Source organism: Aptenodytes forsteri, unplaced genomic scaffold (assembly GCF_000699145.1).
Source record: "Aptenodytes forsteri isolate BGI_AS27 unplaced genomic scaffold, ASM69914v1 Scaffold307, whole genome shotgun sequence".
In the NCBI taxonomy this organism is placed as follows: Eukaryota; Metazoa; Chordata; class Aves; order Sphenisciformes; family Spheniscidae; genus Aptenodytes; species Aptenodytes forsteri.
In genome coordinates, this window is record NW_008795303.1 from 1,086,092 (window position 1) to 1,099,987 (window position 13,896).

The following is a 13,896-nucleotide window of genomic DNA, read 5'->3' on the forward strand; positions in this document are numbered from 1 at the left end:
AGGAACAAATAAAGAAAATACTACCCAGGTTATCATTTGTATTTGGCTATTTATGCCTCCAAGATACTCGCCACCAAGGTAACCACCTAGAGTGTCCACAGCCTATGCTCTAAGAGGCTATTCTCAAAGGATTTTTTCCCTGTCCACTTCTGAAGCAGTAATTCACATAGAAGACTCTAGAGAGAATCAAGACAACAAATGTCTGTTTCAGGGGATAGAATTGCTGTGATTACCTTCCACTTTTATCCAAGGAAACTGGATTTCTGTATGTTTTGTAAAATGACAGTGACTCATAGGGTCATTATCAGAGAGCCTACTGTACAAAGAGACATTTTTCATACATGTAAAGAGAAAGGTAACTTTGTACCTAACTGAATCCAGCACATCCTGAAGAAGACTTACAGAATATTTTAGGTCTGAAAGGTCAACTGAGGGTTGCTTAATATTGTGACCAATACACTTTTCATGACAATACAAGCTAAAATAGCTCACGAGTCAGTTCCTCAAGGGGATTAGCATTTTCCTAGGTTTAATACTGCTGCCTTCCTAAGATTAAAAAAACCCCAAACAACCTAGTATAATAGCAGTCCTATTGCATTTACCAAAACCTTATTCAGGAATTTTAAATGATCTACTAATTCCAAAATTATAAACACAAAATCAGGGCTTAAATGGTGCTGGAAGCACATGCCTGCAGTGTGGCTTCTGGAGATGGAGTCTGTTTTGCACAACCAAACCTGACTAAATATTTCTGCTTGAATTTCTGGAATCAAGGCAGAATTATTTAGCTCATGCAGTGTTTCCATTCCTGAGGTTTCTAAGCCCTATCTCAGGACTGAGGGCATCCTACATGGCAGCAGGGAACACAGCTCACATTGCACCTGAGCTAAATGCCAACCAAGCTAGCTCCAGGACAGGGGCAGGGTCATCACATCAACATAGTGCAATAATCACGTATAACCCAGGTAATTATTTTAGACACAGCACCCAACTAGCATGGCCACGCTCCCTTCAAGACCTGAGCTGCCTGAATCATGCAGGTGTGTTCATCTACCAATAGCTTGAGGCCTTCCAACAACATGCTGACATAGCACTTTGGACACACACAGAGCTTCTTTCTCCTGAATGGATCCCAGTTATATTAGTCCCCATCAGGGATCACTCTCCAGCCTTGAGTCCAGGTGGGATGTCACATCTTGTGCTCCCTCACACAGAACGTCTCACACAGCAGAAGAAGGAGGCTGCACCTAAGATGCTTATGAAGAATGGTTCCTGGCCCAGGCTAACCTTTGGGTCATGCAAGGGAATTGTCTGGGAGATTGCTAATAGTCACAGGCCAAAACTGTACCGGGGGTGTGCTACTAGTCTTACAATACGGATGGTTACACATCAGCTCCTCTGCTCTGGGCCTGCCCTGGCAATATTGCAATTCTAGTAGAGATGTAGCCATAGTTAACATAGTTTTGAAGGAGTTGAACCTGGGCTAAATAATTTTGACTGTGAGCAAGACTTACTATTCCAGTGTTGGAGCTGGATCACATGGCTTTCTGTCAGTTCAGAACAAGCTCAACTGTGCTTGCAAAATAACATGCAAATACATCATAACCCAGAGCATTATATAATCAGATCCTCATGCTGTAAGAAACAACATGTTCCAGAAGTTCCTGGAAGTTTGTGCAGGAGTGGAACAAAAGTGCAATTCTTTGTTTGTAAAACACAGAATTTTACATAATGTACAGTTAGGCATCTGGGCAAACTGAACCAAGAAACTGCTGCTGATCAAAGTCCATAGGAGTGTTTCGATGGACTAAGTCTGCCTGTAAACCATATTCCAAATTATTAGTGATTCATACCACTTTATCATGGACATGTCTGTGTGATTGCAATGTTTGATTAGATGCTCTACTCAAATGGTTTCGCATTGGAAGACCATGGCAGTATCTTGCCTGTCTTCAGTTTTGCCCTGTTTCACAGGTTTATCTATACTCCTTGCCATGGTCCCAAATACTTTCTCCCACTGTGATTAGTCTGATAACTCATTCCACTGCAGTCTGTAGCTGAAAATGCTCCTTCCTGCCTGGCATGTCACATCCTGGAGGTCCAGGTCTTCCAAGACTGAAAGCCTGACAGAAAAGAACTACCATGATATCCAGGAATATGTCATCCCATGACCAGAGCAGTAGATAACGGCAGCACTGAAGAACGGGCAAGAGAAAGCTGGGTCCCAAGTGTGACCGTAAAGTTAAGTCATCTGCCTGAGCCCTTCTCCGAGAATTGTTCAGCTGGGTTGCCTTTCCATCTCCCTTCCTTTGTCTTTCTGACTGACATTTCATTGAAAATACTAAAAATATACACTGTTGTATTGGGTGCCAGTGCCAAGGTTTTGGCAGTGGTGGGGCTGCAGGGGTAGCCTCGGTGAAGAGAGGTCAGGGCTGCCCAGTGCCAGAGACAGCAAGTTCCTGCTGGCTCTACAACAGACCCAGAATGTACCCAGCTGACAACAGTACACAGACTCTGCGTTCACAGGTGTGCACCGTCTTTGGACTACTGTCAAGGAGTGGAAAAAAGTAAAATGGTAAAGACTGCAGTGAACTCAGGGATTCACCAGAGACAAAAGAGGCAACAAATTTCTGTGTTTCTCGTTCTAAAAGACACAGAAGGTCTCCTCAGCTGAGTTGAACAGCAAAAAAGCCAAAGGCTGCTCTGGCTTAGCATGTTAGCGTTGCAGTGTGGTTCAAGTTCTTTAGCCACATAAGCCATCCATTCTTTCCCTTTCTGTCCCTGGCTGCAGCAGAGGTCATCTTTTTTTCCTTTCTGTCCTGCTGCTAAGAGAGAACTGCAGCACAGGAGAGACTTGCAGAAATAAGACAGGCGGCATCCAGTTCCTTCTCATGCTCTTTTCCATCCTCTAGAAGGATCAGGCTCCAGAGCTTACCCTGTCTTTTTTGTTTGGTGAGCTCCTCAGGCTATGCCATAGACCACACTGAATGTGCTCTGCTTACACCACCAAGCAGAAGCTGTTGCAGTCCTAGACTGAGTGCTGCACCAGTATCATGGGAAACACGTTACATGTAAAGCAGTTCATTAACTGTACCATAAAACCCACAAGATCACATTCCGACAACTGCGCCATTAACGAAGTATTTCTGACCACTTGCAGAGACGTCTTATGAGACCAGGCAGATGTTTTTAAAACCTGAAAAGAACATTTCATGAAGCTATGAAGAGAACTTTCCAGTGCCACTAGTCGGGAAACAGTCTAAGCACCAACACTGAGAATGAGCATTGGAAATTTTAAAAGACTGAATCCTTGCATTTCAAAGTGTAATAACCAAAGTCTAACTATTAAACCAAACTCACACCGATGTTTTAAAAACAAGTCCCTGCCACCCCAGTGTACTAGTTTTGCAAGTATTTATTAGGAAATTCTGAACACCTGACTAATATTTTTATCTCCAAAAAGTCATATAAATCAGGAACCCCATGTTCCTATTTAACATGTCTCAATGACTTCAGATCAAACTTGTTCAGTTCATAAGCAAAATTATGATTTCTGTAACTAACATCTTTGCACATACTCAACCTAGGCTGTAGAAAGCTACCTATGCGTAGTCAGTGCCACAATCCCCAACATGAGATTCAAAAGCTGAAACCTAATTAGCAATTCTGAACAAACTAGATTGGTCAGAGTGGGCAGGATTTCATTCAAAATAAAAAACCCCCTCATCTTTGTAATTGCAAAAATACCTAGGAGATTGCCAAGAGACTGCAAAATGGCCCTAGCTCAGCTAAGCATAGACTAAAATTAAGATGCTTTCTTCAGTATCAGTATTAAGTGCTTTGCTGAATTGGGGCCTTCAAGATGACCAAGGTCATACCCAACATTTTTGGAAAGTCAATTCACAGGCCTTAAGTAAGTTCTGGCTTTGGATGAGGGATATGGGACTTTCAACCTTATAACATTGCTTCAAGGTATTTTGCACTGAAAGGTGAAATTTTAGAGACTGCTGTGTTTCCTATTATCATTGGATGTGTCTCTGAAAGCAAAAGCTTTATGCGCTTGATATGGTTTGCAATGAGTTTGAATACCTGTGTAGTTTTTATGCATGAGTAAAACCACCTCAGCATTATTTTTTTTTAAATCAATTATAAAAGACACTGCAACTTCAAATCCACATTTTTAATGTATGATACCATATATCCAAAGTATTTCACAAGTATTTTCATCAAAATCCACTACAAAAGTCATCATGGATGAATGTTTTTCTGCTAAAACTTTTAAAAGGAGAAAAAGTTATGAGTGGACCATATGTTATTCTGGAAGCAAATCCTCTCCTAGTTCTTCATCAGCAAAGTCATCTTCCTCAGTTCTTTTTCTTGCTGCAGTTTTTGGTCTTTCTGCTTGTGGGCCAAGTGGATCTATGTAGGAGGCATCTACGGTTTAAATAAATACATTTGAAATAGTTACCTGCAAGTAATTTTAGCTTTGTTTCAAACATACACAATCAAACACAAGAGTGGGTTTTAGCATTACACATCTGTCAGGTGTCTTTGAAATGCAGACCAGAAAAAGCGTACGAACACTGATGGAGAACAAGATACCATGTTTGCGAAGTGAGGCATGGCACACGAGCAAAGTACCCGAGTGCTAGGGATAGAAGCTTTTTTTTTTCCTTCTTTTTTTTAAAATAAATTTCTCTTTATTTTATTACAGTCATTAAGTGAGAAAAAGACTTTGGAAAAGTCCATGGAACAGGAAGACTGATGAGTTGGTTAAAGGAAGGGCATTTTAGGAAGTACCACATTCCACATGGATTTGGGATGTTAAACCCCTTTGAAAATTTAATCTTAGTGAAGAATTTGTGACTGCAGAACCACAAGAACTGACTAAAGGATGCAGCAGATGGATATCGAAAGTAATAAATATTTACATGGGCCGCATCTCTTAATATTTACAATTACTTTATAGTGAGCTCTGAACAATGAAGCTAAAGCCATTCTTCACATTTATTTCATGAGGAAAATGTTTTCCTAATTGTCTAATTATACATGCTCTTCCAAGAACTTATTTTTTCCATCTCCTCTCTCTTTGAGGGCTAGGAAAGTAAGAAGGTATAAGATGCCCACTTGCCTATTTCTTTACTGCCGCTACTTTCATAGGGTTCACTTGTTCCAGGCAAAGCTTTTAGTTTGGCACTCAGTCTTTCCCCTTTGGTACCACCACCATCTGGGGGAAAAAAAAGTTGAAGACAAATAATATGCTACTATATTCTGTGAAATCATGATAAAAGAACAACATAAATTCAGCTACTATCTCTCAGACAAGATTTGGATGAAACCATCTTTTCATGATGGATACAGTACTCATTTGTAATTGTGGTCATTAAAACACAATGGACACTGTGTCCACACAGTGTGTGTTTTAATTTTTTTTTTAAAATATATACAGCCTTATTTACTTTGGAGTAAACACATTAAAATATTTCTGCTTCAAATGCCGACATTTCAGTTGCTTATGAATTACAGTCACATTTTGGAGTTAAAATAAGCATGATAAATATAAACACTGTCACAATGTATACAGACATTTCATATGTCTGTGTGCGTACTAATATATTAGTATGATCCACCTGTTGAATGCTCTCAAGGTTAAATACAACACTAACTTGGCTTTTAATTAGAAGAGTATATTTGGCATGTGCTGTCTGCATGGCAGGCAGGCACAGTCCATGTATACAGACCATCCTGGCCCTGCATCTTGCTGTAAACGCTGCGCTGGCAGCTCAGTTTGCAGCAGGGCCCCAAGGAATGTGTCAGCTCTGAGGGCTGCCTCGTGCCCAGACAACATCAGATTAACATTCTCTTGCCACAGCAGTATTCCAGACACTTTAAATATTCTGTTCACCTCTGAATCTCTTTTTCACATTCATGGCAAGTTTTCAATCTCGTCTGCTACGACAAGTTTTTATGCATTTTTTTTCTGCTAGGAGAAAACGTTTCATGTTTGGCTTGGTATATTTACAAGGCAGGACATGCCATGCTGCCAAATACAAACATGCTCATTTACAACACGAAACAATGTTGTTATTAAGTCCTCCATCTGTAAGGAGGAAAAATGGGTTTCATTCAGCAAACATTAATTACAAAGTCTGGACAATTACAAAGGACTTGGCAACACATTTTCATTCAGATTAATTACAAAGTCTGGACTTGGCAACACATTTTCATTGCATTGTTTACTATAAATGTTCTTTTTATAAATATTGTTACTATTTTAAAAAAATAATCTTCCACAAAGATGGTTTCATTCAGCAAACATTAATTACAAAGTCTGGACTTGGCAACACATTTTCATTGTCTTATTTACTATAAATGTTCTTTTTATAAATATTGTTACTATTTTAAAAAAATAATCTTCCACAAAGATGACAATCCTTTATTTCTCTATAAATAGCACAGCAGACTTCAGTTTACTCAGTCCTGAATTGGAAGACAATGTTTCTGCTCCAGGAAAGATCTAATACATACAGTCACATGTCAAACAATTAGTATGTTTACAAGACACAGATTACCACTGAAACATCAAAGCAAGGAAAATCTATTTTAATGTACATTGACCTCCCTTGGATCAATTCTCATGGACAGGTTCCATGGAAGAAGCAAATTCTTAACAAAGGATTTGAAGAAACTGAAAGAAATCAATGGGTTTGATTTCTTGATTTCAGTGGGCTTTGGACAGGCCTGCGCAACAAGGAGGTGAGTGCTGAGCTTCAAAGATGGCGTGGATGAAAACATTTTGAGGACAGTTTAGAGGAGAATATAAAATGTTTAACAGGGAGAGAAAGAGCAGGATAGGAGTAGGCACAGAGTCTTGTGCAATGGAAAACAAATAAATTACAAAATAATGAATAAAGTTGGAAGAAGCAGGAAGGAGATGCAAAGACAGGAATGATACAGCAAAACTACACTACTTTGATGGAGTGACTACATCAGTGGGCACAGGAAGGGCTACAGTTGTCATCTATCTGGACCTCTATAAGGCCTTTGACAAGGTCCCCCACAACATCCTTCTCTCTAATCTGGAGAGGTATGGATTTGATGGGTGGACTGTCTGGTGGGTGAGGAATTGGTTAGATGGTCGCATCCAGAGGGTAGTGGTCAACGGCTCCATGTCCAGATGGAGACTGGTGACGAGTGGCGTCCCGCAGGGGTCCGTATTGGGACCGGTACTGTTTAATATCTTCATCAATGACATAGACAGTGGGATCGAGTGCCCCCTCAGCAAGTTTGCAGATGACACCAAGCTGAGTGGTACAGTCGACATGCCAGAGGGACAGGATGCCATCCAGAGGGACCTGGACAAGCTGGAGAAGTGGGCCCGTGTGAACCTCATGAGGTTTAACAAGGCCAAGGGCAAGGTCCTGCACCTCAGTCAGGGCAACCCCCAGTATCAATACAGGCTGGGGGATGAAGGGATTGAGAGCAGCCCTGCCGAGAAGGACTCGGGGGTACTGGTGGATGAAAAGCTGCACATGAGCCAGCAATGGGCGCCCGCAGCCCAGAAGGCCAGTCATATCGTGGGCTGCCTCAAAAGAAGCGTGGCCAGCAGGTCGAGGGAGGGGATTCTGCCCCTCTCCTCTGCTCTGGTGAGACCCCACCTGGAGTACTGTGTCCAGCTCTGGAGCCCTCAGCATAAGAAAGACACGGACCTGTTGGAGCGGGTCCAGAGGAGGGCCACCAAAATGATCAGGGGGATGGAAGACCTCTGCCATGAAGAAAGGCTGAGAGAGTTGGGGTTGTTCAGCCTAGAGAAGAGAAGGCTTCGGGGAGACCTTCTTGCAGCCTCTCAGTACTTAAAGGGGGCTTGTAAAAAAGATGGTGGCAAACTTTTTGGCAGGGCCTGTTGCGACCGGACAAGGGGGAATGGCTTTAAACTAAAGGGGGGTAGATTTAGACTAGATAGAAGGAAGACATTTTTGACGCTGAGGGTGGTGAAACACTGGCACAGGTTGCCCAGAGAGGTGGGGGATGCCCCGTCCCTGGCAACATTCCAGGTCAGGTTGGACGGGGCTCTGAGCAACCTGATCTAGCTGAAGATGTCCCTGCCCACGGCAGGGGGATTGGACTAGATGACCTTTAGAGGTCCCTTCCAACCCAAACTATTCTTAAAGACATAACACTAGGGGAAGATTGAACTAATTAAAGAAACTCCATAGGTTTAATTGGTTGGTTCCAGAAAGGAAGAACTGGGTGTAATGAAGATAAAAGAGGAAGATGGCATACCAAAAGTTTTCAATTGTGAAGGAGGAAAACAGATGGGTTTTAGTGATACTACCAGAGGAAGGTGAAAGATTTTATATTAACTAAAAGAAGAAAAAAAAAAAGGATGGTAGACAAACCAAAATGGCTGGGATAAACATAATACCCACAAGTTACCTGTACATCTTACTGCCCTAAAACAAAAAATTGAAAACAGAAGCGTTCTTGGACATCCTAGGACCCTTAAGTTTTATTAGGGCTACATCCAAGAAGGGAATGAAGCTGGAAGTCCAAAATTTGAAGCCAAATTTTCCACCCTTTTCTCTCCCCATCTAGTGGATGTCCAACCATTGAAGTATCTAAACCTCACCAACTGCCCCCCCGCATAGCTTTGAAGTTCCTTAAGCACTTACTGCTATGATTGAGTTGCCCAAAATGGCCATCCTGAGTAGCAAGATGCCTGCAGGATGTTCAGCATGCAATCCTGGTGCCTAAGCTCCCCTGTCTGTTTATGAGCCAATATAGTAAATGGAATTGTGAGTGCTGTTACAGTGAACAAATATAGCTGTTCACACAAATGTAGCTTTTTAGGCTTCAGACTTGATTCAGTTGCGCAAACACGTTATTTACTGCATTTAATGAACTGAACCAACTCACCAAAGGGTTAGATTAATGCTAGAAGTAATGCAAGGGAAGCAGCAAGAACATATAACCAGGAATGGGACAGAAAAGAAGTGCTGAGGGGGGCTGGACTGTTCTTTCCAGAAGCAGCAGTTATTTGATCAATACATCCCACCTTGACTAAACACACTCTGGAAAAAACTATGAAGAGTAAGTGTCTATGGGCAGTGTCCTCTTAACACTTAAGCAGTAAGAACATATAGATACCTTACTAGATTAGATTAAAGATCTATCTAAACTGGCTTATTGTCCGTACAAAAGAACAACAAGATGCTTAGGGAAGAGCATCATAAGTAGAGCAAGCATATACAGCAGCTCTCCAAGAATAATTTCCTAGCCTCCAACAATTTGTAAATGAAGTGTGTGTTTGCGGGAAGGGGGTGGCTCTTCATATTTAACAATGGATTGGTTGATATATTCTCCAAGAACTTGTTCAGTCTTCCCTTGAGCCCTGTGAAATTTTTGCATCCGTAACAACCTGAGCATCTTTCATTTTAAAGTACATCTGGAAGAGAATAAGAGGTGGTTGACACCATCTACCTTACATGGAGGTGTCAGACAGCAGCTCAGGAAGCGAAAGGTCTGGCTTCAATGCCTTCCTTCACCTGAGGGAGTTCAAACCCATGGCTCCATCTTTCAGGAGGAATGTCCTAGTTGTTGAGCCATTCCGGGTAAGGCTTTTCTTGACACTCTGCCATGGGACACAGGATTTGGCTGCCAATATGGCAGCTATTAAAAATTCTGCTGACCATATAACATGATCTGCCAGAAGTTTAAATCTCATCTTGAAATTACTTTTTGTAGTTCTATTTGCAGATAAATCATCTATATGGTTTTATTCAGTATACATACATAATTTGGCCAAAGATTTTATACACATTCCAGCTTTTGGATTATGGGAATGAAACTAACTCTCTAAGGTAGTACACAGAAAAAACCCAAAGGTAACATTGGGACAAAGGATAATAATAAAAACTCTGGATGAAAGGCTTTTTTGTAGAGTTTTTCTCTACTAATGGTACAGCTTTGAGTGTTAACATCTGTCTGATTGCACTTGCAATCAAAGGACTACAGGTAGACATTTCTCAAACTGCAAATGAATTCTATCTGCATTACTCTAGTAACTGTACAAACACATGCTCCTTATTAAATAAAGTTTTTGAATAATGGAAGACCAATGCTGAACTAAATTGCTCTCTGTATCCAAGAAAACCTTCACTGCAATTAATACATGCTCATTATTTATTTACTTATTGTATTTTTATTTAAAAGGTATGTTATTACTGTAGCTCGCATGGAAGCCAGTCCCAGTGTACCCACTCTGGGTTGATAATGTGGACACATACACATAAACTGACTGCAGGAATATGGCTCCAGATTTCAGTTGAAAAAGCAACAGGAACTGATTTAGCAGAACTGGTCAATATATTTTCAAAATCTGATTTATAAATATATTTACTCTGTAAAATGATAATACTTGAGACTTGGATTATCATGCTGATGTTACCTTCCCCTCAGTCTGTGTGCAATAGTGTTAACTGGGAGCTATACATATAAAGACATAGATAATATATTCTACATGCTGATATCTGTTACAGTGCATTCCTTTCTCTCATCTGTTTAAAAGTCATGCCCATAATGTTATATTTAGGATATTTAATTAAGTTATTGTATTTTATGTATAATATATTCTGTTCATTCAGATTTCTTCAACTTCCATACAAAAACTAATTTGAACTAATTCCCCCACATACAATTTAAAAAAAAATAAAGCATAAAACTTATTTTTTAAAAAATGGTTAATTTTATATAACAGAATAATGAATAAAGCAACATTCTGTGAAATTAATCCTATTTTGGAATAATCCTATGTTAAGCAGTGATATCTAGCAAAAAAGATTCTAAACCTTTGTGTTTCCGTACTTCCTACTTAGCAAGATACCTGTGTGTATATCACTTCAACCCATAAAATCCATGATTTTATATTTATTTTTTAAAGGAGTCTCACTAGTTGCAATTACAGTGATGAGACTACTGCATCAGAAATTCCTTCAGTATCATGAAGGACATAAATTAGAATTTTTAGTACCATTTTACTCATCAGGAAAAGATATCAAAGGGTAGGGTTGTTTGGTAATCTCTCTCCTCTGTAAAATGTTTATGTAACAAAGTGCATAGTGGGCTACTCCTTTTAAAGACTACAGATGCTTCAGTAAATCCAGAATGTGTTTAAATGCAGCTCTGTGTATCTTTCATATTTGGGGTAAAGACACCATTATTGGAGAAGAGAGGGCTTTGGTTTTGTTTAACCAAAGAGAATAATAAGTTCAGCGTAGCAGGCAGAATATTATATTAAAACCAAAAAACGGCACGGGAAGCAGATGCAATTTTTAACTCTGCTGCAGTTCATTTTGATTTGAAATTCTGTAGAATGAAAATTGTTTATGGTGTGTTGGTTCAGCTAACTCCTTAAGTGAGTTCAGATGCAGAAAACACATTAAGATGCTCTCTTCACTCAGATATTTTCCCTGTCCGTTTATCAAAAAAACTTTTTTTTTTTTTTGCACACACAGCCAATGGAACCATCCCACAACGATTTGTAATCAATGAGGCATCAACAGGCACACAAAGTCTAGAAAATATAAGTGATCGTGAAGTCCTGGCTGCAGGGTAACAACAGAATCTCTTGCCTCTATCACATTCAAGATTATTTGGGATGCTTATGGCCCTAACATCTATAATGTGCTTCCATATTATATGAGGAGATCCCTATGGGCTAGTAAAGGACGTTTGATTATGGGATGTTTGTTTGGGATGGACAAACCCATTTCTCCACTGACATCGTCACAGGTGAAATGAAAAAGGGAAAAGACACCTAAATTATTCTCCTGTGGTTTCCTTCCCAAATTCATCTGGACAGGCTTAGGTAACGAAGGAGAATGCAAAGTGCTCAGCCTTTCATCTTCTGAATTCAACACTCCTTCTTTGGGCTCCTGTCCGAGACTGCATGGCTCCTCTCATCCAGTACAAAACTCCCCTCTCATCCAGGACAAAACTCCCCATTCAGAGAGCAGGGCAAATACAGAGACCAAGTAAACACTGCTGTGGTAATGTATTCCTTAAAGTCATACTTTCCCTTATCTATGAAAGGCCTTATGCTATTGAACAGTAAAAATCTCTTAAGGTAGTAAAAACCAGTGTCCTAACTTCCAAATTCTGCATGTTACTATCGCATCTCTGCAAAACACAAAAAAGTATGAAAACAAGGAAAGGTTATTGGAAAGGAAATCTTTGAGAACTGCCTAAACTCAGATGTACTGTTAGCTCCCTTCAGGATTTTTTTTTTTTCTTTTTTCTTTCTCCTTTTTTAAATTAAAAAGAAGAATTTTAAGTGAGTGTACCAATGTCATCTGCTTCCAACCTGAATCAAAAAGATTGAAAATCATAAATCTGATATTTGTGGGGAGAAGAAAATTTCACATTGTATAATAAGAGTGAACAAACGTGTTCAATTTTGGGCAGGCATTTTAGATTTAATGCTTATTCTTCTCACAAGACAAGAACAGACTTTAACTGACACTGATACAGATGTCAGTTTTCTTGGTCTCCCTTTTTCCATTCTGTTTTTTCCATTCTTCCTGCATACACTAATCATATTCTTCAAATTATGCCTTGGTGCATTGCATGCACCTTCTGTTTTAATTTATATTGGCAAAGTAGTAGGTGTCCTGTTAAGCACAAACCCTGCTGACTTAGTTCTCTTTCCTCTTAGCTTCCTCTTTAAAAGCAATTTTAGATCGTATTTCCTAAAACAAGGAAACCTGAATTATTAATACTCCTAATATAACTAACTATATAGGGACAAAATACTTGGAAAAAAAAAATCTGTTAAGAATGCCAGCAAGTATGGGGACAGTGAGCTGGTAAGAGGAAAGAAATAAAAGATGCATCATACCTAAAATATTTGGAATGCATACACACTTCATTTAGCTAGTAAGTACTTTAATTTAGCTAGTAAGTACTAAACTAAGGAGGATTCCATGCTTCACTGGGTTCAGTAATGATGACAATCCCTCATACAGTGTAGGAAAATGATCCCTTTTGGTTTTGGCAACACCACTGGAAAAGACTAATCTTAAAATGTATACAAATTTTTTTTTATTATTTTGAAGCCATTAATTTATCAAAAGTGTAGTAAGATTCTGAAATAAAATAACCCATGTTTATGTTTCATATGTGTCTTCACACAGGCCACATACAGAAATTTCTTACACTGCAAACTACAAACTCATAACCCAGGTGAATAATGCCAAACATTGGACAAAATAATGTTTGGGTCTTCAGGTTTCTCTCAGTCATCCTCAGTAAAAGGCAGACAAACTACAACATAGTCCTTAACATCTGTTGCTGTGACTGTGCAGCTCCTTCTTCACTGATAACGTTCCCCAGAGTCAGCATTACTAGTTAAAAAATGCGTAATGCCTTTGACTCCTTCTAAAAATATATAGAAGTAGCACATCTCACCACAACTTTTAATTAGGAATCCCAGCAGAAAGATAACTCCAGGCGCAATACAGGACCTTCTTTGTACTTCTGCTTGTTTGCTGAGTCATTTCCAGAAAAGTTGAATCTTTGGCACTGAATTTGTGTAATGGAGACTTCTCAAACATGCTCTTATACAGACTTGTTCCCAAATTCTTTTTTTTCCATTCTTTCATGAATTTGACATATAATATCTTGAGCAACAATCTAAGAATTATTGATAGGACAAATTCTAGGTCAATTCTGACCCTGCTTACTGTCTCATCCTCTTTATGCTAGCATCCTAAATGTCTGCATTTGCTCTTCTCCCATTACTCTGGTTATGGGGAGAAAGAGTAATGCCTTGGAATTACTAGAGCTTGCAGTCAAAGTTCCTCATGTGTTCAACTTTGGAGGGGAAGAGACTTTTTTTAT

General features: G+C 39.6%; 1 protein-coding gene across 2 annotated transcripts in view; it reads right to left on the reverse strand.

The window, feature by feature from the left end:
• Positions 1–4,173: 4,173 nt before the first annotated feature.
• The window catches only part of IFT88 (intraflagellar transport 88), a 70,742-nt gene continuing 61,019 nt past the window's right edge, over positions 4,174–13,896 (reverse strand). For both annotated transcript variants that reach the window (XM_009279365.2, XM_019472092.1), the window contains exons 25-26: positions 5,132–5,227; positions 4,174–4,434 (exon numbers count right to left, since the gene is read on the reverse strand). In XM_009279365.2, the coding sequence (XP_009277640.1) occupies positions 4,313–4,434; positions 5,132–5,227 (218 nt within the window). In that variant the 3' untranslated portion in view covers positions 4,174–4,312. The remainder of the gene's footprint in view (positions 4,435–5,131; positions 5,228–13,896) is intronic.